This window comes from Petaurus breviceps, unplaced genomic scaffold, assembly GCF_028583685.1.
Source record: "Petaurus breviceps papuanus isolate PSGF00001 unplaced genomic scaffold, PetGlider_PUasm1.0 188, whole genome shotgun sequence".
NCBI lineage: Eukaryota > Metazoa > Chordata > Mammalia > Diprotodontia > Petauridae > Petaurus > Petaurus breviceps.
This window is the reverse complement of record NW_027185804.1, coordinates 24,520,474-24,544,371: the sequence shown is the minus strand read 5'-3', so window position 1 is coordinate 24,544,371 and position 23,898 is coordinate 24,520,474. Positions and strand designations below refer to the sequence as shown.

The following is a 23,898-nucleotide window of genomic DNA, read 5'->3' as shown; positions in this document are numbered from 1 at the left end:
TGTGAAATAAATGGAAAAGAGATAATGTAATAATCATCAGTGTGTTTCAAAACCACAATACTCCAAAAAAGCCTGGATGAAATATTTTTTAAAAAGCATAAATGAAAACTGCCTAGATCTATTAGCACCATAAGACCAAGTGAAAACAGAAAAACTCTAATAGTCCTGCAATGAAAAGTCCTAAGGATGTCACTGCCAAAATCCCAAACTTCCAGATTAAAGAGTCCAAGTGACAAAGAACCATAGCCAGGATTACAAAAGACTTGACAGCTCACACTGTACAGGAACGGAGATATTTTACAAGGTAATATACTACAAGGTAAAAGACAAAAAGGTTAACAACTTAGAATTACCTACCATGCAAAAATGAATGTAATCTTGCAAGAAAAAAAGTGGAACTAAAATAAAGAATGTTTAAGCATTCCTTATGAAAAGCTCTGAGCTGAGTAGAAGAGCTGAAACGAAAACACAGACTTCAAAAAGAAAACTAGAGGTAAATCCATATGAATATTTGGAACACACTCCATGATGACCAAGAGTTTACATTCTGAGGGAGAAGAAACAAATGTCCCTTCAGCCACTCAAAAGAACATTTATTAGGTGCCTACAACATGCCAGACACTGTGCTTAAGTGATGAGGTTACAAACTGAGGCAAAGACTGTCCCTGACCTCAAAGAGCTTATAATCTAAATTCAAGACAAGGGTCAGGAAAACCTGAGCTCAAATTTGGCCTCAGACACTAACTGTATGACCCCAGGCAAGTCACTAAACCTCTGCCCACCTTAGTTTCCACATCTGTAAAATGGGGATGATAACAATAGCACCCATCTCCCAGGATAGCTGCGAGGATCAAATGAATAAATCTGTAAAGTGCCTGCAAACCCTAAAGTGCTATGTAAGCACTAGTTCTTGTATTATCCAAAACCTCAAATCCTTAGCCAAGGCAAGCAAACACCGTCCTAGGCAACTAAAAGAAATCAATAACCATGGGTGCTCTATATAAACTGCACCCTGAAGCAGCTAAGTGCAGACCTACCCTGGGAAAAGGGCCATTCAGGTTCCTGTAGCAATGAAAGTTTGAGAACATCTTAAAAGAATAAAAACATCCCCTTTATCAGTCAAACAGCATACCTGAAGCACGTGTGTCTCTTACTGAATCCTAAGGTCAAGGACGGCCACTCTGGGAGCTTACAGAGAAACACCAGAATCCACCCATTAGCTCTGTCTACCAACACCGGGTTCTAATTTTTTTTTTAAACAAATGATGCAAGTTGATTGAACTGGACCCCTTTTTACAGAGGCAGCAGAGAAGGGAGATGAAGGCTGAGAAACTTAAGGGTGACCAACAGATCCATAATATGGCCGCTGTATCTATCCTTATCTGACCGACTGATTACATTTCCCAATTACCTAGTTTCAAAACACCAAGGTAAAAAGAGCAGGTTACATTTAAAATAATAACAATTATCCATTAACTTCTGGCTCCCTTCTCCCTGCTACATATCACCTATTCATAAAATAAAATATAAAGGTCCACATAAATCTCCAAGATGTTACCATAACCCCAAAGATACTAACTCCAAAGTTAAGTTTCTATTATACTTTACTGTTTAAGACTGCTGGGCTGGGACTCAGGTCAGCATTTGAATCTTGGCTCTAACACCTACTATGTGACTCGAATTCTTTTTTTTTTTAATTTTTTTTTAAGCAATCGGGGTTAAGTAAATTGCTCAAGGTTACATGGCCAGGTGTTTCTGGGTGTGGTGCTGAGTATCTGAGCCCGGATTTGATCCCCAGGTCATCCTGACACTGGAGCTGGTGCTCTTACTCGCTGAGCCACCTGGCCGCCCCAAGAGTTCTTTTCTATGCTTCAGTTTACTCAGCAGTAAAATGGAAAGAACATTATCCTACCCACCCACAGGGTTGTTCAATTCAACAAGCATTTATTAAAAACCTACAAGATGCCAAGCCCCAGGTTTTGTACTGGAAGTACAAAGAGAGGCCACAAGAGCCCCCTCCCCACCTCCAGCTCCTAAGGAGCTTACACATCCTAAAACCAAGTGAAAAAGGAATGTGGTGAAGATCTAGGGTGTTATTGGTGTAGGGATCCCCTAGAAGTGAACCTTCTCTACCAAGGCAGATCAGCACCTGTTCTGCCTGAGGCCCTAAAATTTTAAATGACGTGCCTGGGGCACCACAGCCACTGTGCACCAAAAGCTGAGATCAGTCGGTCTTGAGGCCAGTTCTCTGTCCACTGCCCCAGCAGCATCCAATGGGCTGTAGAGAAGGCAATGCTTTGTGAGTTTAGTGGATAATCAGCCCTGGAGTCAGGAGGACCTTAGTTCAAATTCAGCCTCAGACACCTGGCACTTAGTAGCTGTGTGACCCTAGGTAAACCTCTTAATCTTGATTGTCTTGAAAGAGTGTGTGTGTGTGTGTGTGTGTTTGCTCACGAAGCAAGATCAACTGAATGGACCAAAAGGTGTACTGTATAACAAAGGTTGAAAAAAGTAGATTAGTACCAGATGTGCGGGTCTTTAAAATGACACAAAAAGGAGTCTGTATTAGATTCTACAAGTAATAAGGAACCAATGCAGATATTGAGCAAGGAGGTGCTAATCAATTGCAGAACGGTCAAATTATGAAAATAAGGAAATAGTACTGTGCTATAAGAAATGAAGAGACAGTTTCAAAAAAACCTGGGAAGCCTTGTGTGGACTGACGCTGGCTGAAGTGGTCAGAATCAGGACAATCTGTAGAACTGTGCTGCCACTATCCATTAGTGTCTTAACATCTCCCTCCTCGCCCTAACCCCTCATCATTCCGTGGCAATGTCTACATCAGGAGCCAAGGGCATGTAGGCTGTAGATTTCACAAGATGCCCAGCAAAGAAGCTATACCATTCCTAAGAGTGACTTCTTCAGTATCCCATGAAAGTGAGAAAAGGCCTTCTAGCAACCAGCTTTGACCCTCTAGGCACCCCGTTTTGAGGACATGCCCAGGTCAACCATCCTTCACTTTTCTCTGCTCCTCCCCTGGCCCTGCCTCAGGTGCCTTCTCACCCTGAAAGGTCCTTGCTACCTACTTCTATGACCTGCTCTCACCCTGCCCTTCCAGCACCTCTTCCCACATTGGGTAATTCTTTCCAGAACTTCCCCTTAGAGAAGTACCCAGGTCAGCCATCCTTCACTCCCACACTTTCTCCACCATGTCCTCTCCCCACCCCATCCTTTCCATCTCCTTTTCCCGTTCTTCCTCCTTACATTCACACCCCACATACATATAAAATATCTACCAGGCACCCCTCCACACAGTTCCCACTTACTAAATGTGGATGAGGAGCTATGCTGAAGCAGGCTGCTCACTTCCTGATGGAAGAGAAAGGCTGTGGACAGCGCAGGATGAGCATTTTTATACTTAGGTTTGCTTATCTGCATACCTTTTTTAGGTAAGAATTGTTTTGTTTTGTTTTTTTCCCTTAAACTGGGGTGTTAGGCAGCAATAGTAATAGTCTTAATAGGAGTCGTGGGTTTTTTTTTTTTCTTAAATGGGATTGATGATGATGAAAGTGACGGTGGTGCTGGAGGCAGGAGTAGTAGTAACTACCCTCTGGACTCTCCTCGAAAGCAGGGGCAGTCTTTCTTTTAATAACTTGCAGCCCCAGCGCTTAGCAGAGAGCATAGCACAGGGCAGGCGCTTGGATTTACATAAAGCTTTAAGATTTGCAAAGCATTTTACAAACGTAATCTCATTTGATCCTTACAACAACCCTACTGTTGGGAAAGTACCAATACTGATTCCATTCCACAGAAGAACTGCGGCACAGAGACTCCTAAGTGACTTGCCAAGGGTCTCACGCACAGACTAAGAGGGAAGGAGGGATTTGAACTCAGAGCTTCCAGACCCCGGGTCCGGCAGTGTAGGAGGTGGGGGATGGCTGTTCTCAAAGGCAGAAGCTGAAGGGGGCGGGGCCTGGCCTCCATGACCTCTACGGTCGCCTCCCGCTTCGGGCCGCCGAGGTTGCGGCCTCAGCTCAGCTTCGCCCCCAGGCGGGGGTGGGGAGAAGAGGCCCGCCCTCGCCCTCGCCCTCGGCCTGTCCCAAGTGGTCCGGCCCGTCCCGTTCTGGCTCCCCCCGGGGCCCAGTCCCGGGACCCGGACGACCCACCCCGTCCTGCTCCGCACTCACCCCACAGCCACGCCGTGCCATGGAACCCCCGGCAGCCCACGCCGCGGCCAAGCGACGTCACGACCGCCTCGGCCCGCCGGCCGCTCCCGGAGCCCAGGAGGTAGCGCAGTGCCCGGCGACCGCAGACGAGCCGCAAGGAGGCCGCCATCTTTGCAGGCGGGCGGACGGGCGTCCTCCGGGGGTCCTCAGAGCCGTCGGTTTTGAGGGCTTAACTCACGCTGGATTGGTCCGTGCTCCGCGTAGCCCCGCCCCCTGACCCCGCCCCCAAACTGACTCCCGCATTGCCTGAGTGAAAAGGCTGAACTGTCAGGAAAGATTTCTGAAGGAGGTCGCGGTGCGGCTCGGCTGAGCCATGGCCACATGCCGAGCTCCGGAGGGCCGCTGCTGCTCTCACAGCGGCCTAGTGCAGGTAGGAGGGGAAGCCGCCAAGCGTGGTCATTATTCTAATAACGGGCCTGGGGGAGGAGGAGGAAGCGGAGATGCACGGCCCCGAGGCGGGACGGGGGGGGAGGGGAGGAAGGGGCTGTTCGGAGGCAGCTGCGGAAAGCGGAGGCTCTGCGCAGGCGCGCTCACTGCCTTTTCCCCTCCCCGCGTGCCAGCTGTTTGAGCATCACCTCGCGACCCCCAGCTTCCTCCCAAACAACTAGATGACCTCCCACCTTCTTCCGTCTCCCAGAACTTGGAAGAAGACGGGTGGGAGTCGAGGCACAGCGGTCTGTGTGTGTTCTAGCCGAACTTTAGAAAAAGGAGAGTCAGAGAAGGAAAGTGGGGACTCGGAGAGAGAAGCAGCCCGGGAAGGTGGAAAGAGAAGGACCAGGTGCTGCTCACCGCCTGGGGGCCGTGGGCCTCCCCACCCTCCCTGCCTGGGTCCCCAAAATGATGGGGTTGGATTCGCCGCGTCTGGTGCCCCTTGCCGTTTTCCGCCTGTACCAGGTCCCATGCCCGTGCTTTCAATGCTCCACGTTGGCTAGCGGATCCCGCAGTGAACCGAAAGCATCTACTGTGCACTTAATGCCACGGACCAGCTCCTTCTGGGCCTCCCCATCCTCCTGCTGTCAGTGGGGGTTTCTTGGCAAAGATGCTGGAGGGGTTTGCCCTTTCGTTCTCCAATGGATTAAGGCAAACAGTGACTTGCCCGGGGTCACACGGCTAGTGAGTGGCTGAGGTCGGATTTGAACTCAGATCTCCCTATCCGTAGAGTCATCCAGCATTAAATAGCATTTACTGTGTGCTAGGCAGGGCACCATAAGACAAAATGAAATAGCAACCACTTTAAGGGAGCTTGTTTTCTGCTCAGTAGGATCAAAATGCATGCAATGATTTAAGGGGAAGGAGCACTAGCAACTCTGGCAGTCAGGATAGGCTTCCTGTAGGAGGTGGCACTGAAAACAGTTTTCATTGAATGAAACAAGTGTGAAAGATGGGAATGAGGAGTTGGTGTGTTCCAGGCTGGGGAAACAGCTTGTACAAAACCCCAGAGAGACAAGAGACTGTTAAGGAACAGCAAGCAGGCCAGTTTATCAAGATCAAAGAATGCATGAGAGAGAAATAGGTGCTTTCTCCAAGTGGGCTCAACAGTGCATGTACAGGGGCAAACCTGGAGAAGGGTGTAACTAACCCAAGTGGCCTTTGGAAAGGTAATGGACAAAAGGGCAAGAAACGCCAGGGCAGCATACAGTATTGAATTAAGTTGAATTCATTTGGGCCAGCTAGGTGATTCAGTGAATAGCCATGGATTCAAATCTGGCCTCAGACACTTAACAAGTACTAGCTGTAAGACCTTGGGCAAGTCACTTAATCCCAACTGCCCTGCCTTCCCCCCTCCAAAAAGAAAAAAAAAAGGTTGAATTAATTTAAGAGTAGGGTTCAGAGACCACAGTAGGTGTTATACCTCAGAGTTTGGGATAAGAATAGAATTTAGGAAGCACAAGTAGAGATGGAAAAATGAGTGCTTAATAAATGCTTTTTGAATTATCGACTGATTTGTGTGGGAGTAGAATGGAAGAAAGTTGTAAAGGTTGAGAAAGGCCAGACTGTGAAGAAATTTAAATGCCAAACAAAGGACTTTATGATTCTGGAGGAAATAGGGAGCCACTAAGGTTTCTTGAGTGAGGGATTACATGGTCAGACCCACACTTTATATAGAGAGAAATTTTGGAATTTGGCAAATGAATACAAGAAAGGAGTTGAGGATGACAGCAGAGTGTTGGAAGAGTGGGAGGATGTGGTGCCCTGGACAGTAACAGAGAAGTTACAGACAGGAGGAAGAGTTTGTGGGGGAAAGGTAATGGGTTCTGTCTTGGACATGTAAAATTTGAGGTACCTGTAGGACAGCTGGTTTGAAATGTCCTGGAGGCATTTTCAAAGCTGGAGTAGAGCTGGGGAGGATGACTAGGCCTGGATACGTTTGAGAATGATCTGTGTGGAGGTTAGAGACCAGAGAAGAGGGCCCAGGACTGAGCAGCCACACCCAGAGTGCCATGGATGTAGATCCAGCAAGAGACTGGAGGAGAAGCAGTCTGTGTCCCAGAAAACCAGAAGACCGGCTCACAGGCTACAGGGAGGTCAAGGAGGGTTCGAAGTGAGAAAACTTGGCTGAATTTGGCACATGTCAGATCACTGCTAACATTGGTGAGAGCAGTTTCAGTTAAGGGGTGAAGCCACACTGCCACAGTTGGAGAAGAGAGGGAATAGAGGCCCTAATCTTACATCTTTTCCTTCACGGTTTAGCCTCAAATCAGAGTTTAACTGAGAAGAGGAGTGACAACAGAAGAGACCAATCAGAACTTGGACTTGTCGAGCCATTTCCCTGTCTAGGGGGTGCTGCAGGAGGCAAGTCTGGTAACTCCTGAGGGCTGGAGCCCTTGCTGACCTCTTCCCATTGCAAGCCCCACCCCCTTCCTCACTCATAGGCCACCACTTCCCAAGAGTTCTGATGGGTGAAGGAGGGTCCTCAGGTGACTCACTCACCCCACAGGCTAAAGTCCCCCTGTGATTGCATAGGATCTCCACTAATGCCTTCCTTATCTGTTGCAGTAATGCTTCTGCTTGGTGGAGCCCAGGGTCAGTACACAGGCCTGCAGCTGGCAGGGAAACATAAGCCAGGCATTTCTTCCTCCTTTTGACTCCTCTGGCCACTTTGTCTTTTGGGGCTCTTCCTCATTATTGGGGGCAAGGAAGGAAAAAGAGTTAAAAAGCTCACCTTTTAAAAGTTAGCACCTCTAGTTGCCCATCTTTATACTCTTGTCACATGCCTTTTTGTGGCAAGTTGCCAGGCTAGACCGTTTTTTTTTTTTTTAGCCTAGAAGATACAAAACAATAAATGTTAAACTTTTGATGATTCAAATAAAGATAGTCCCTGCCCCCTAGGAGCTTGTGGGAAGTCTGCACTAAAGGAAACTATCAGGGTGGGAGTGGAAAGGGAAGAGGTCCCTGAGGCAGGGGCATGTCCATAGTAGATGTGGGTCCAAGGGTTGCAGTTTGTGGGAAAGGAAGACTTGGTTGGGCCTATCTGCTCTCTTTCCCTTGAGGCTTTATTGTTCCCCTCCCCCCTTCAATCAGGGCCAGCTAAGGGTACTTACCAGAGTTAGTAACAATGCTGATAAATCTATGACAACTTAGTTACCTGGTAATGAACTGGGAGGGGGGAAAGAATTATGCTGGTGAAGTTGAATCACAAGGATAAAGTCAAGGGTTTGAAAAGGAGTCCTGTGCAAAGTTTAATTGTGCATTTCGAAGGATTTGGGGGGTTGTTTGAGTAATGCCTATTGTGATTAAATATTCAATAAATATTTGCCTGTTTAAAAAAGTTTCTTGAGTGTACACCCTAATGAGGTGTGCAGCTACGTGTTTTAATTTGGATAGTGTCTGGGTTTTTGTTTTGTTTTCCCAGTATGGATGGTTAAATCAGTCTTTCACAGAAGAAACTTAATGTTCTACGAGCTTGATGAAATTAGTATAGTGTGACCTGAAAATAGGGATATTTAGAGAACCTTGATTTTAAACAAATCCTTGTTTGTGTTTGGGAGTTTTCTCAGTTGAAAAAATGAGACCTCTTTGAAGAGGCACACTGGTTAACTGGGGTCTGGTGACTGTGGGTCAAAGATCAGAGGCCAAATGGAAAGCAAAAATCTTTATTTGCATGCTAAAGAAATTGCTGATTGCAGCTTCAGTTTCCTGGGGTACAGATTTCATTTTTGTGACTTTTCAGGCTCACTTAGAATACACAACAGATCAGGAACATTCTTAGGCAATTTAGGCAAAATAAATTACACCTTCCACAGGAAAGACAGTGGTAGAAAAAGGGAGAATCATTCAGTAGAGAAAAGGGAGTCTAGAGGAATGTTGGCCATTCAGCTGGCAAGGTTTATTTACTGAATGAGAAAACATTCCCTGCTCAAGGGCAGGAAACCAGGTGACCTTCACTTTTACAAATGTGAAAGAGGGTCTTTTAGACAAAACTTCAGAGTTGAGGTAATCATTTAGACTACTGTAATGGCAAACAAAGAAGTACTTAGCACCTTGTTTCAGTTACTTAAGTATTTTGTACCTTGTTTGAGTCCCTTGTGATTGGAAGGTAAGTAAGGAGAAGCCCAAGCTGGGACAGAATAGAACTAGGAGGAAGGGTGACTGTGGTGCCAGAACTTTTTCTGTGTTGATATTACTTTGTCAGATCTGTCTGCTGATAGAGGACATTGCTGTTCTTATAGAAGCCCTGAAAGAGGCTTTCTTGTTGTATGTTTACAGAAGTCCTGAAGGAGGGTCTTACTGATATTTTCAGAGGTCCTGGGACTTTACTGATGATTTGTGTTGATTTTTCAGACAGAGACCCTGTCTTCTGGTCTGTGTTGATTGCATAGGCAGAAAGTGAATTAATGATAGTGTTGGCAATGTATGTGAATATTGTTGTAACTCCACTAAGCTGGATGTGTGCGTAGATATTGTTTTGGGTCTATTAAGTTTTTCTCTCCCCAGAAACAGAGACTTTGAAGGATTTGAGCTAGACTGGTCACTATGAGGTTCAAACTGGAACAGGAGCTGGGAACTGCCTCCCTGTGAATCCAGGTGCCAGGTGGGCAGATTCAGGCAGGAGCTGGAGTCAGCCTCGAGTCAAGACAAAAAGACCTCTCCTGGGGTCCTTAATGCTGACTGAGAAGATCATGATTTACTGTGGCCTAGGGGGGTCCCATATTGGAGGACAAGTAGTTGGCACAACAGTGAATGAGACCATCTGTTTTGTGTAGTTTGGTACATTTTATTTCTCCTTACTTTCAACTGTTAGACCACCAAGTTGTCATAGGATTTCTACATTGTTAGTCAGTCACGATGGCATGGAGTGATTGTACTTCCATTTTCCCCCACACTTACCTTCTGAAAAAAAAAGTTGGTGACACCAAGGAACAACACATGAGGTGAACAGATCTCTTTACAACTTACTTCATCAGGACTCAGCAGATTGTAGAACAAAGTTGTCAACGAATTGGCAGCTCTTTCGTATCAGAATACGTAAAGCCAGCTTGCTTTAATAGATCCCTTAAAACTATACTTTGTTCTACTGAGTCACATGCTTTTTTAAAAAAACAGTAAACAGTGGGCAAAGTCAGTTCTATAACCAAATCACTTAACACCCATTTATTAAGTGCTTACTACTCTGTGCTCAGGCTTGGGAGTACAGAGCCAAAACTGAAACCTGCCTTGCTTTCAGGGAGCTTGTTGTAATCTCTTGGGGCATGTACTCAGTAACAAGTATTCAAATTAGTAAAGTACAAAGTAAGGTCAATTGAAGGAGGAGAGAAGATTTGACGGTAACTATGGGGAGGTGGGGAGATGTATCATCTTTTAATTGGTCCTTTACAGTTAATTTTATCCTGTCACTGTTAAGTCATGGTTCTTTGTCTCTGACCCTAGTTCAGAATTCAGTTGGCCTATGATGAGTTAAGTTTAGAAATACAGTTCTGCTAATCACTGTTCTATTCTTGCCTCAAGTAAATCTGTTATTCTTGAGGAATGAAGATGGACAACAGGGAGTCTAGTCTAGTATCTTTCCATCATCAGGCTATCCTTCAGGGATGTCTGGTTTGTTCTATTTCTCATCTGGCGGGTAGACTCAAACATTGCACATTTCTTAGGCACAGGAAGGAAGAAGGGGATTGTTAGTAACCCTTATTCCTCAATTTCCAGCCAGTCTATTGTCCCTCACACCTCAACTCTGTAACTAATTATATTGATTTCACCATTTATGATGTGGAGCTTTATTAAGCAATTATAACTTGTTCTCTGTCCACAAAGTCCTGTTCTTTGTTCTCTCCTCCCCAAAGCTATCAAAGAAAGCTATCCTCGACTGGGGAGTCTTAGCTTTGCTGGTGAAACTGGGATCCTGTGTATTGGTAAATTCACACTTGACCAGTAAATTGATTGTGCTACAAACTTTGTGCCTTGGTCTACCTTAATTTTAACTGTTACAGAATGGCAAACATTAAGGGATTGGGGGGGGGGGGGGAGAAGGAGGCTGGTCCCTGGAGTAACCCTCCCAGCGTGTTCAGGTGACATTTTCACTGGGAGGATTTTGCTGCAAAGAATTGCACTGGAGACTTGATCCCCCTCCCACCTGCCCCCCAGTCCCTCAGGCCCAGCCATTCTAAGCCAAGTAAGCCTCCCCAAGCCTGTTGGGGAAGTTGCAGCTGTGTTTGTTTGTCTTCCTATCTGTGTTTAAGTGTGACTGCTTGGCAATAAGTGGTAATAGTAAACCTGAAAATCAGAATTAGAGATTAAGACCCTTGAAAACAAAATTTTTCCTCTTAAAGAGTTCCTGGTTCCCTTCCAGGAGAGGCTTACGTTATTGATGTCACCATCCCTTCAGGGAGTGCTTTAACATGGGGTCACCCCTTTGGGAATTGTCCACTCCATAAGAAACAGAAATACTTCCTGTTTGAAGAAGGGATGGGGGAAACGTGTCACAAGTAACCATCCTTGGCCATCGCCATGGCTAGCAGTCACAAATAACCACAAATAGTGACTGGCAGTCCGGTAGAGGAGTCTTTCCAGTCAGAAAAGGGAAAGGGGAAACCAAAATGATTAGTCTAAAAGACATATAATTAGCACCTGAACTGAGTCACAAAGGAAGATAAGGATTCTGAACTCAAAAGCTCATGAGGGTGGCAAGAGATGAAATGGAAAATTTGTGAAGGAGCACAGTAAGAATTGACTAGAAGAGGTGGGTGGGAGGCAAATTGTGGAGGCTCTTACGTCACCAAAGAGTTCAGTGCTTACCCTGGGTGGGGAGCCTCGAGGTCACATGTGGCCCCCTGGGTCCTCAAGTGCCTTCACATAACATCCCTATCATAAAAGGATTTGTTCTGTAAAACTTGGACTCAGTCAGGAGGCCACACCCAAGGACCTAGAAGGCCACATGTGACCTCTGGGTCACTGCTTCCCCACCCCTGCTCTAGTTAGAAGGCAATAAGGCTTTAAGGCTTTTGAGCAGCCAGGTGACATGAGCCAAGCACAACAACACTGAGGGTACAAAGATGAAAGCTAAAACATACAACATTCCCTGCCCTCGTGGAACTTACGTTGTAACCTGAGGAGACAACTGTCCATATATAGGTATGACCAGAAAGGAAGGTTTGTGGGAAAGGGCACTAGCAGCTGAGGAGAGGTCAGGAAATTCCTAACTTAGGAGATAGTGCTTGAGCTGAACCTTGAGCCAAACCAGGGATTGTGAGAAGTGAAGTTGAGGAGGGGGTATATTCTAGGCATGATGGCAGGCAGCTCAAAGGCAAGAAGGTCTAAGATTGGAGTAAAAGGAACAAAAAGATCATTTTGACTGACACTGTATGTTGACCGGAGTAATGTGGATTACCAGGAAGGCAGGTTTGGGGCCACTAGTAAAGGGTTTTGAAAGGACATGTGAAGAATGAATTGGAAAGAAGAAAGCCTTGAGGCAGCGAGCTCAACTGAGAGGCTATTACAGTAATCCAGGCAAGAGGCAATGAGTGCCGGGATTTGAGTGGTAGCTGTATGAGTGGAGAAAAGGGAGCGATTTGAAAAACGTTGTGAAGGTACAAATGACAAGATTTGGCAGGTGTATGGATGTGGCTTTACCAGTGATGCCAAGGTTTCAAAACCTCAGTGGTAGAATGGTGATCCCCTCAACAGAAATAGAAAATTTCATAAGAAGAGGATGTAGGAGAAAGAAGAAAGTAAGTGAATTCTCTTTTGGACACTGGATTTGGAAACAAAGACATTGCTTTTCAGTTTAAGATGTATCACATGTGAGCTGTGTACAGGATGTCTGGTGGAAAATGCCCTTGTATCTATCTTTGATCTAGGCCTGGAGTGCAGGAGAGAGACTCAGACCAGAAGAAAGAGGAATACCAGGAAAATGCAGAAAGGAAAGAGCAGGAGGGAGAGGGTGCCTAACAATGTCACATGCTTCAGAGAGGACTGAGCACACCAAAAGACCTAGCAAGTAGTGGATCACTAATCACTTTGTTTGAAAAAAGCAGCTTTGTTTGAATGATGAGGTTGGAAGCCAGATGATATAGAGGGCTTAGATTAAAAGAGGAAAAGTAAGCTATATGTGTATGCAGTTTTTTTCTAGAAGTTTAGGGAGGATAGATAATGTGGGATGGGATCTGGTGAAGTTTTTTGTTGTTGTTTTTAAAGATGGACATGTATGTAAGGCAACAGAGAAGAAACCAGCAGATAGGAAGTGACTGAAGATTGGGTGGGGGAGATAGTGAGGGCAGTCTGCTGGAGAAGATGAGTGGGACTTAGAATCATGGATACATGTAAGGAAGTTAGTCTTGGCTTTGATATGGGCCACCTCTTCATCAGAGCTTAAAGTAAAGGAAATGAAAATTGGGGATGATGTTCAGGGGCTTTGAGATAAAAAGAAGGAAAGCTTAATTTAGTAGCTACTTGGAGGACTGATTGGAGAGGAAGAAAAGCTGGAAACAGAGACCAATTAAATGGTTATAGTAGTTCAAAAGACAGATGATTGAAAGTCTGTGCTTCGTGAGCAGAGAAGAAGGGATGTGAGGCCACGTGTGGCCCTCTAGGTCCTCAAATGCAACCTTTTGACTGAATCCAAATTTCACAGAACAAACCCCTTAAGGGATCTACTGATCAGCCCTTGGAAGCTGTTTGCTTTTCCTATAGGAGTGGTAGCAGAAGTTGGAGAAGAACACAGAGAAGATGGTGGCATCCATCCAGATAAAGAGGAAGATTGAAGGGTTCTGGTAGTCACAGCTGGGTAGGAAGTAATTCTGAGATATGCGATGAGACCAGCACGAACTGGATTAGCTGGATGGCCATCATGTGCAGGTCCCACCAGAAATAGTGCTCGGCCTAAAGCAGACAGCCCATAATCAAGGTACAGGACCACATGGACAGAGGAAGGAACCCATTCCTCCTGGGGCCACTTTAATGCCCTCCCACCAGCTCCAGGACAGCACAGAGTGATGGAAGACACAAAAGAAAGTCACCTGTAGGAGGTTGGGAGCCTACAAAAATAGGCAGAAGGCCAGTTTGCTGCTGCCTGTCTTAGAGGTGTGTGGTAGAGGGAGAATAGGCTAGATTTGACAGCTGGTGGGATGTCGGGGTTAAGTGAGAAAAGATGACCTCAAGGTTAAAGAACCTGGGTGACTAATAGTATTATAATGTTCCCCACAGCAATAGGCAATTTAGCCACTTTAGGGGAATGTGAGGAGGTCTAGATAAATAGTTCTCTTTTCAACACATTGGATTTGAAATGTCAGTGAGAGATTCAGGCAGGCAATTGGAGATTTGGGACTAGAGATCAGGAGAGATGGTGGTTGGTAGAGACTTGGGTGTGATAAAGATGTGGTCTCTTCAATTCAAAATCATCCACAAAAGCCTACTTTTTCCCTTTGTTTTTATCAAATGTGCATTAAAATTTGTTCTCTCCAGTCTGTGGTTATATGTAGATAGCTGGTGCTGTTATGACTAAGGGAAAAAAAGTACACTGAACATATTAACTACCCAGATTTGAACCCAGAAGATAAGTGGTTTTAATATCGAAAACAAGAACTTTAAGAATAACAATCGTGCCTTACCTTCAAAAAATTTTAATGGCATAGTATCTCATTTGATTCTCATGCTACCTCCCTGAGTTTGACAGGACAAATATTATTAAAGCCCATTTGATAAGTTAAGTAACTGAGATACAGAAAACTGTTGCCTGTCCAAAATCCACACAGCAAATTAGCGGCAGAGCCAGGAGTAATGATAATGGTTCACATTTACATACTTTTAAGTTTTCAAATTGCTTTCCTCACAGCAACCCCATGTGGTGTGTAATGATGTACTAAAATCTTCATTTCACATAAGGAAGGTAAGTGACACACCGAACATTGAGGTTGGAGGATGTTTTTGTAGCTATTGTTCTTTTACACCTTCTTAGTAAGCCACTGTTCTATAAAAGTAGCATGCTAGTGAGGGCTCGGGGTTGCTGTGTTAGAAGCCACAACTCTCCAGGGTAAACCTTAGAACTCTGAGGTGAATAAGTAGCAGTCAGATACCCTCTGGGCCCATGAATGAAAATGCAAGTTGAAGAAGGGAAAATGGCCATGCAAGGATATGAACTCAGGTCTTCTCATTTCAAATCCAGTGCCTTTTCCACTAATTTACATTCCTCTACCTGGGCCTCTCAGCTTGGTGGCTGTTTCTGCTACACTATCATTTTAAACCCAATGGAGTGTGCCTTTCTAGCTGTCCTTTTAAATTAAAGAATTAGATCATAATTAGTCACATATACTGAAATCCATGACTAATATTGTGATTACCAGTCCACATTCCTCCCGAAAAACCATGAGGCAGGTGGTAGTTATTATTCCCTTACATGATTTGCCCATGGAGCTGGTAAGTACCAAACGTAAGACCTGATGTCTTCCTAACTGCAAGTCTGTCCACTCAGACTTCTAGTCTGCTTCTATAGCAATCTCCCCACTTAACAGTCAGAAAATAACATTAAGCACCTTCTGTATACCAGGCATCATGCTAAGCACTGAGGATACCAAAAAAAATCAGAAGATAGTTCCTGCCTTCAAGGAGATTACAGTATAATAGGGAAGACAGCAAGCACACAGATACATGCAGACATGCTGTATACAGGATAAATAGGCAATAATTATAAGAGAAAGAACTAGAATTCATTCAATTCAATAAATATTCATTAATCACCTATTGTATACCAGGCACTGTGTTAAACTCTGGGGAGCTGTGTTAAACTTTCAGGTAGCTTATAGTGGGTGAAGGCAATGCACAAGAAAACTGAAGAGGGGATGGGGGGAGGGATGGTCCTGAGGTATGATGGAGTGAGCTGGATAGTCCAGCACATCCTGTGCTCTATAAAGGAAAGCTTTGGGAGATATGCCACCCTCCAGCCCTCTACTAAGAGGTCAGGAGAGGAGGCCGAGGAGCTGGGAAGGCGTATCTATCCAGAGCTTGGGTGAAAGGCATGATGATGAGATTTCAGGTGACCCACTTATCCTGGGAAGGGCAGCATCTTCCAGAGCTCTAACCAAGCAGAGCTACCAATGAGAAGTAGAGAGATATGAGAGGACTTAGGAAAGGCTTTCATTAGAAGGCGGGATTTTATTGGGAATTAAAGGAAGCCAGGAAAGGTGGAAGATGGAGGTGAGGAGGGAGAATGTTCCAGGCATAGCAGACAGCTAGAGAGAATGCCCAGGGAGAGAAGAGCCAGGAGGCAGCATCCCTGACTCAAAGAGTACATGTTGATGAGTAAGGAAAGGCAGGTAATGGGAGTAAAGATATGCCCAGTCTTTAGTCCTGATATCTTAAGTCATTAGACTCTGTAAGACTTCTGTGTGTCACATTGGACTGTATTCTACTGATGACATCATCTTCTGTAAACTGAGAGCAACCACAAGGGAATGTGACTTTTGGGTAGCTCCTGTTGTGTCAGACATAATCCCAGAACGAGTTAACCTGTCAAAGAACATTCTTGAACTCTGGGGCATTACACTCACCCATGTCAAGGATTATGACATTCACCTAAAGCAGAAGTCCCAATGTCCCAGTGAACTTGTATATCATATATTCCTGGTTAGGCACACTCTCCTAACAAAGACACTCTAGGCCTGTGCCTTAGCCTGCCTACTAATTGCTGGATACATGCCATACCCATAGTAGGAACTTAATAAGTGGTTATTGCATTGGGAGGCCCACTGAGAGGTACCATGTAGGATAAGAAATAACTCCTTCGCTTCCAGTAGTTGTGTTATTTGAGGGAAATATGTAAACTATGGGGGGAAAGCCATGTCTTACTTTTTGCATCCCTAGTATCTGTTACAGGAGATTTTAAATAAATGATATTTGATGATTATCACAGTAATAAGGTAATCTATGATAAATGCCAAGTAGGATCTATATGGATACTAAGTGCCATGTTATTTTCTAGCTGGCATTGGTGAAATCTGAGCTGGGCTTTGAAGGATAAGCCAGATATTGATTTTGACAAAGAGTATTGCAGAGAGGAACAGCATTAGCAAAGATACAGAGGCAGAAGGCACAAGGAATGCTCTAGCAATTAAGTAATGAGCCCATTTGGCTGAACCAGAAAGTTCATGTAGGGGAGAGTAGGAAAGAACACTTAGAAAGACAGGTTAAAACTGAGTTGTGGAGGGCACTTGAGGGCTAGAATTAACAGAATTTGGTGTTGAATGTGGGAATCAAGGGGAGAAGGAAGGAACTTAAAAAATAAAAATTCTCCCAAGGTTTCAAGCCTATTAGAGGATGGTTGGATCTGAATCACATCTCGCGCTTGTACAGTGCTTTTAGTTTCTGAAGTATTTTCATCTTACTCATTTCATGAGCAAAAGTAACAATGAAAAAGGAAAACCAGTATCAGGCTTGTTTTCCGTGTAATTAAACTAAAGGTCAGTAGGATTTATGGAGCATTGATTTAGAACAGTCAGGAACCTTCCAGGACCTTTATTTTATAGAAAGGAAACTGTGGCTCACAGATCTTAGGCTCCCTTCCCAAAGTCCCATAGCCAGTAAATACGTAGCAAAGCCAGAGCTTGCCCTGGGTCCTCTGGCACCAAGTCCTGTCCTTTCTGTCACAACCTGCCTCATTCTAGAGCAGTAATTTCACAGAATTGAAGTGGCAGAAGAGAGCTCCTGCGGCACGCTGGAAGCCACTTTGGGCCAGATGAATTCCCCTGTCATGAGGATTCTTAACTTTTTTGCATCAAGAATATTTTAGGCAATCTGGTCAAGCCTATAGAATCCTGAGAATATGCTTTTAATGCATAAAATTTATAAGATTAGAAAGGAAACCAAGTATATTGAAATACAGTTATCAAAATATTTTTTTTAAATGTTCCCAGACCCAAGTTAAGAACTCTTTCCCTATAACATGCCCATAGTGTTAGAACCAGGAAGGACTAAAACCAGTATCTTCTGACATCCATTGTGTTTCTTTTTACCTTTTTTTGTTTTCCTACCAATTTAAACAGTGTAAATGACCACATTTTCAGCAAACATCTTTGTATTGGCTCTTTTTGTTCAGTGATCATTTTCCTTGGAAAAATGTCATTTCATGCTACAAATGATTTGAGTCACAATTCGACAACACAGCTGCATTATCAGTTGTTATTTCTGTATTGTCTGATGTCTACTAATTGCTATAATTGAAATGATTTTGAACAAATAAAAGGAAGAACAGAGCCATTTTCTGTCGTGTTTTAACTTGCTATGCAAATTCATAGGTTTTCACAGATTTTGAAGACTGCAGAATTCTGCCAATTTGATGAACTTTGAGTATATAATTAGAATATTTTGTTCCTAAAAATACTGCTAATTGCATAGAGTATAGATAACTTCAACTAGGTGTTATATAAAGGAGCCAGTATGGTTTTACTATAAATAGTAATAATTTAGGAATTTTTATTCTATTAATTTCTCATTAATATCAATCAGATACTTTTGCAGCTTTTAAAAAGTTTCCACTTTCCCATTATCTCTAATTTTATATTTTAATTAATTTTCATTCATATTTTAAGTGTAAAGTTTATTTAAGCAGCTATCAAAATTAGTCTGTTAATTTTAACTAAGAAAAGACCTTTCTCTGAATAGTTCACTGTCTCTTGGACCGACAAGTGAAGTTTCATTATAAAACATTTCTAAAAGATAGTTAAGTTTTCATGTGTGTGTGAGAGAGAGAAGAAATTTTGCTCTAGCTGAGACATCATGGAAGTAAACTAGACTAATTATGAACTTCCTGTATAATTTTTGTAGGAGTTAAATCAAGGAACCTGAAATGACTGTCACCATGTCCGAATCATCTGTCTGGAGTTCACTTTAATAAGCATTTATTAAGGGCCTACTCTGTGCAAGGCAGTGTAAAGTGCTAGGCATAAAAGATAAAGACAAAGTCCTTGCCTTAAGGAGCTTACAGTCTAATGGATGAAGACTCATGCACATAAAGGAGTCAAAAAGAGGGGAGGGGAAGGAAGGTGGCAGAACCAAAGGAGTGGTGAGGGAGGGAGGGAGGGCTGCCAGAGAAGTCCAAGGCCCCTTCACCCACCTGGAGCTCAGTACCCAGCTCTGACTTTGTTAATGCTATCATTCAGGGTTGTTGTCACATTGGTTTTTGTCTTGGAAAGGGGAATTATGTCAGAAATGATCTTGTAAAAAGTTAACTTTCAGTTTATTTGAATTTTTTTTTTAAGTTTTGCAGCTATTTCCAAGCATTTTTCATAGCCTTGGATATGAAGAAAAAATCTTAACATGAGAAATCTTGATGTGGCAAAGAAGCATGTTGTCATGAAAAGAGTGCTGCTTTTAGAGGAGCTGGATTCAGACCCTGGCGTCTACATTTAGGAATGTTCTTGCCATGGACAAGAGGCTTGACTTCTCCTCAGTTTCCCCTTCTGTAAAATAGGCTCAATAATGGTTAGCAGTACTGCCTGGTTCTGAGAAAAGTGTTTGCTCTATGTAAATGTCAGCAGCTGTTATTATTTTCACAGTAAGTGAATAACCGTGTATTTACAGAAACTTGCAATTTCATCTTCTCCGATTGTATTTTGAAATCGTGTTTCTATAATAGTGCTATATTGCAAGAGTAACTGATGTTTTTTGAAAGTATTATTTAGAAATTACCATAGCACTGCCTAACTAGCAGGAGCTGGAGATGCTGATGAAGCTTTCATTTTTTGCTCCATCAATTTGTTCAGGAATATAAAACATCATTCACTCAATTTTAAAAATCCATATTTTATGGTTATCTAGCATCACTAATTCCAAAGCACATGGAATTATTTTCAGTCCAATTAAGGGTAAATTAATCCTTGGTAATTTTAAAAAAGATGAGCAGACCATTTCTGTAGAAATTTGTGATGTTACCATCATACATTTAAATAGGCTGGAGAGCAAAAACATTTAGCTGCAGTATTTCAGCATGGTCGGTGTGCTAATTTTTTTAAAGTAATTATGTTGTTTTCAGTTTTAAGTATTTCCTTTCACAAAATGGATGTTTTAGGGGAAACTGAGCAAAGATTAAGCTAGATGAGCTTAAAGGCCCCTCTTAACTCATAAGATTCTGTGTTTCAATATTCCATTTTCACATTTAAGTTTTTCTTAGAGTATTATATATTTATATAGTTATCATTTATTGTATATTTATATATTTTGCCTGTTATCTTCCTACCTCTACCATCTCAGGAAAATGAGTTTTATTTAAATTTTTTTTTTCATTGAAACTAAAAATTAAGCAAGATGGACAGAAAAGTACATTTTAATGGGTTCTTAAGTGCCTGTGATGGGCTTGGCCCCTCTGCTTATACCTTTAGTAGCACCCATTCTTTACCTCTGCACAAAAACACTTGTTCACCCTAATGGGCCACATTATCCACAGCCCACAGCAAGAGAGTGTTAGAGACAACCCCCCAGAGGCGCCTCTGCAGGGCGCTTTGCTTTGGACCTTCTCAGAGTGTGGTTCAGGGCCTCCTGGTCAGGACGTCAAACCTGTTCTCATCACAGTACTAAGACCTTTTCATTTCTAATACAGTAAATATCGAGAGTGTGACCTCATAGATATATAAAATAAAGAATAAAATAAAGAAAAGGTGGGAGGTTGGCCGGGGGGTGGACCTTAACAACTTTTAGGTGTGCAAAGGGGGCCTGAGACCAAGAAGATCAAGAGTAGCTGGTTCAGACCCACAAGACACGCCTTCCTTAGTTGATTCCCTGGCCCTGACCTATTGCCTGTTGGATTCCTCTGACTCCTAATGGTGTCAGTTTAGTGATTTGTATCACAGGTTTGTTGGTTTGGTATCACTGAATGCTCAGATTAACTTCATAAGTAAAACCCCAGTTAGTAAATAAGCAGGTTCTTTTGGCCAATGTTAATGTTGGAAATTTGGGGGTTTAGTCATTAAATGTGTATGGTGTATTAGGCATAACACGATGTCTGTCAAAATAATATTTATTAAGCTCCTGATAGATGCTAGGCGCTTTGCTGTGTGCCACATAGCAATGTGTAGAGTTCTGAGCTTGAAGTTAGGAGATCAAGGTTCAGATTCTGCCTTCAAAACTTACTAGGTACATGATCTGTGATCAAGGCAATTAACCTCCCAGATCATTGTCCATCTGTAAAATGATAGGATTTGCATGGCTTACTTCACAGTATTGTTGTGAGGAAAACACTTTTCAAACTTAAAAGGGTTGTTTATATGTGAGCTATTATTTTTGTTTTTAGAATGAAAATAGTGTGGTTTTTATTTCCCATCAGTCTTTTATGTTCCTGACCTCAACTATCCCTCACAACACCTGAAAAGGCAGATGACGAGGACACTGACAGATATGACACTATAAAGAGCTTAGAATGAACAGAGGCATGGAAATATGGTCTAATCCCTCCCCCTATTCCTATCCATCCTGGAATTCAGTGTTGCAGAGAAGTTAATTTTCTAGGTTACTGAGCCACTTGATTTTAATCCTAAAATGTGTTAACACATCATCATTTTCTTAAAGTATAGAGGTCACAATTTGATCTTTTCTTACTTATGACCTATGGTCAATATAAATAAGAGTTTTCCTACTATCTTGAGCTATTTAGGTGTATAGGGTTGTTTGCTACTACGCTAAATGGCTCTAGGATGCTGTTTTCATAATTTTTCTGACCCTTCAATCATTTCTTACAATGAGACGGGTCCCTTCCATATTCTTTCATACACATGCCTCCTGCAGTCTGCCATATCTGCCCACATCTATTTTAGGTTGCAAATTTGCTTACCAAAATTGTTACCACTGTGTGGGAATTTAAGAATAAGTAAGAACATCTCCTAAAGAGTACCACAACCCATGAACTGCTCAGACTTTGAGCTTTATTTCTGGAATTAGAACTAAGTTCTAAAGCAGTTGTCTCCAGATATTTTTGAGAAGTCACTCCTGTCAATTAAAAAAAATTAGCACTCACCCTCACTATGCATATATATATATATTTATAAACTGTATACAGTACAATGGTATTATATTAATAATTATGCATATTATAAAACTTATAAAAAGTTGACATTTTAAAAGGATGAGATAAAAACGTGTGAGCCTAGAGTCAATAATGAAACACCAGGGTTTGAACAGGGGAACTGCGTGGTCACACCAGCACTCTAGAAAAATCATTTTGGCAGCTGTGTGGAGGATGGATTGGAGAGAGGACAAAACAGGGTTTCACACAGAATCACATTTCATAGTTGGAAGACCTGAAAAACCACCAAGTACAGGTATTCACATTTTTTGTGCCATGGATCCCTCTGGCTTTCTAGTAAAGCCTCTGGACCCCTTCTCAAAGTAATGTTTTAAAATGCATAATAAAATACATAAGATTACAAAGAAAACTAATTCACAGTTAGTGGTTACCAAAATATTTGTTTAAAAGCAAGTTCATAAGTCCCAAGTTGAGAAACCCCAATTTGGTTCCACCTCTTCCTCCACAAGAAGCCTGTGCCTGGAGCCCTCCAGTGATGGGGGTAACAGAACAAAAAGCCTAACATGTAGAGGGTCTTCGAGCACGCTGCTGGGAAAGAGGGCTTTCAGGGAAACAGCCGAAGCGGGGAGGGGCCTCAGTGACATGTTTCCATCTAAAATTGAAGACTACTTTCATCATTATGTAGGTCTGATGTCTACCTCAGGCTCCTGTCTTTCATAAAGCCATGTACTGATAGGAAATAGATTCTTAGAGACCATTTTAGGAAAGTAAGGAAACTGTAAAAGATTGTACACCATTTCCTATATAACAAAACATAATGGAATAATTATAAAAATAATTTCTCTCTCCCCCTGTTTTTTTAAGGACAAGGAACATCCAAGAAATCTGATTCCAGAGCTCTGCAAACAGTTTTACCATTTGGGCTGGGTCACGGGCACTGGAGGAGGAATTAGCTTGAAGCACGGGTGAGTTATTGACTGATTTCATTTTTGAAATTCAGCCATGTGCATCTTCTATGAGACACCCACCACATCACATGCCCAGCTGAATCTGTTTTATGTGTATGCTGTGCACGTGTGGTTCCACAAAAGAAAGAAAGAACACACAAAGGGGCACAGGGTGTAAAAAATGCTGATTAAATTTCCAAGGATGCTCTTTGTCCACTAGTTTCACATCAAGAAGGACTCCTCAGTCTTTAATCCTTGGAAAAGCAAGGTTAAAGAAGCTGATTTATCCTAGGGATATGAATACATAGACTGCCTCCTGTGGTCACGGCACAGCTAAGTGCTGTAGGGAACACAAAATGAAGATAAACTTCCATCCAGCATAAAGAAGAATTTGTTAAAATTCAAGATTCTTAAATTTTAAGAATTATTTGGGTGATCAGTCGTGGTACTGAGCTCTCATCTTCAGTAGACAAGCCGAGCTGGAGAACACTAGGCCTCTGCAGTGGCCCCCACCTCAGGCTCTCCTCTCAAGTTCTGACCTTGCTTTTCCCCTCAGGTGCCACGCTCTGTCTGCTCTACTCCTGCCTCCACATGCTTCCTCTTCCCTCCACAAGTATCCCTTTCCTGACTCTCCCTGGCCATGGACTATGTCTTCATTACTCAAGTCAGTGGCCTTAATACAGTGGTTCATGGTTGCGCAGCTCCCCCTAGAGGTTACAGTAGGAAATGAACCCCTAATTTTGCTGCATCCCTACATGGTTCCTGCTAGAAGAATGCAGGCTCATGGGTCACAATGATGATGTTTGCCAACATTTGACTTTAGCCTTTTCACAAATCCCAAAGCTGCTGATATATTTATCAATATTTTTAATCTGTATGATTTTCTTAGTCTGTTGGTTCAAGTTCAGTCTTTTAAAATTTTGTGTTTGAGATAAATTGAAACTAACAGCCCAGCAGCACCATGCTAACAGACTAAGCCAGCCTTTGAGATTATTATATTATTTATTGGTTTTTAAAATTTAAAATGCTTTCCAAGGCATTTCCTTTCTTTAATGCCTTCTAAGAAAAAGCTCAAGCTCTTCCCTTCCATATGATAAACACTAGCACTTCATAAACATTTCACAGCAAAAAGTCCCAAGAGCATGACCCCCATACACTGTGTTTTTGGAAGCAGCCGAAAAGCTGCCCTTGAACACGAGGTTCTGGGAGGAAGTGACAAAAGCAGAGGGATCACATAAAGGCCAGGCTGTTATTCAGCAACCAACCTGCCCAGGGCACAAGGTGAGCC

At 42.9% G+C, this 23,898-nt stretch overlaps 3 protein-coding genes across 25 annotated transcripts in view; 1 reads left to right on the top strand and 2 right to left on the bottom strand.

Moving 5' to 3' along the window:
• PDHX (pyruvate dehydrogenase complex component X) overlaps positions 1-4,379 on the bottom strand; it is a 72,945-nt gene extending 68,566 nt beyond the window's left edge. Inside the window, exon 1 of the mRNA XM_069091403.1 lies at positions 4,188-4,379. Coding sequence (XP_068947504.1) covers positions 4,188-4,335 — 148 coding nt within the window. The 5' untranslated portion in view covers positions 4,336-4,379. The remainder of the gene's footprint in view (positions 1-4,187) is intronic.
• Positions 1-23,898, bottom strand: part of CD44 (CD44 molecule (IN blood group)) — a 474,809-nt gene that overhangs the window by 316,649 nt on the left and 134,262 nt on the right. The window lies entirely within an intron of this gene.
• Positions 4,442-23,898, top strand: part of APIP (APAF1 interacting protein) — a 33,560-nt gene continuing 14,103 nt past the window's right edge. Inside the window, exons 1-2 of the mRNA XM_069091405.1 lie at positions 4,442-4,596; positions 22,528-22,628. Coding sequence (XP_068947506.1) covers positions 4,540-4,596; positions 22,528-22,628 — 158 coding nt within the window. The 5' untranslated portion in view covers positions 4,442-4,539. The remainder of the gene's footprint in view (positions 4,597-22,527; positions 22,629-23,898) is intronic.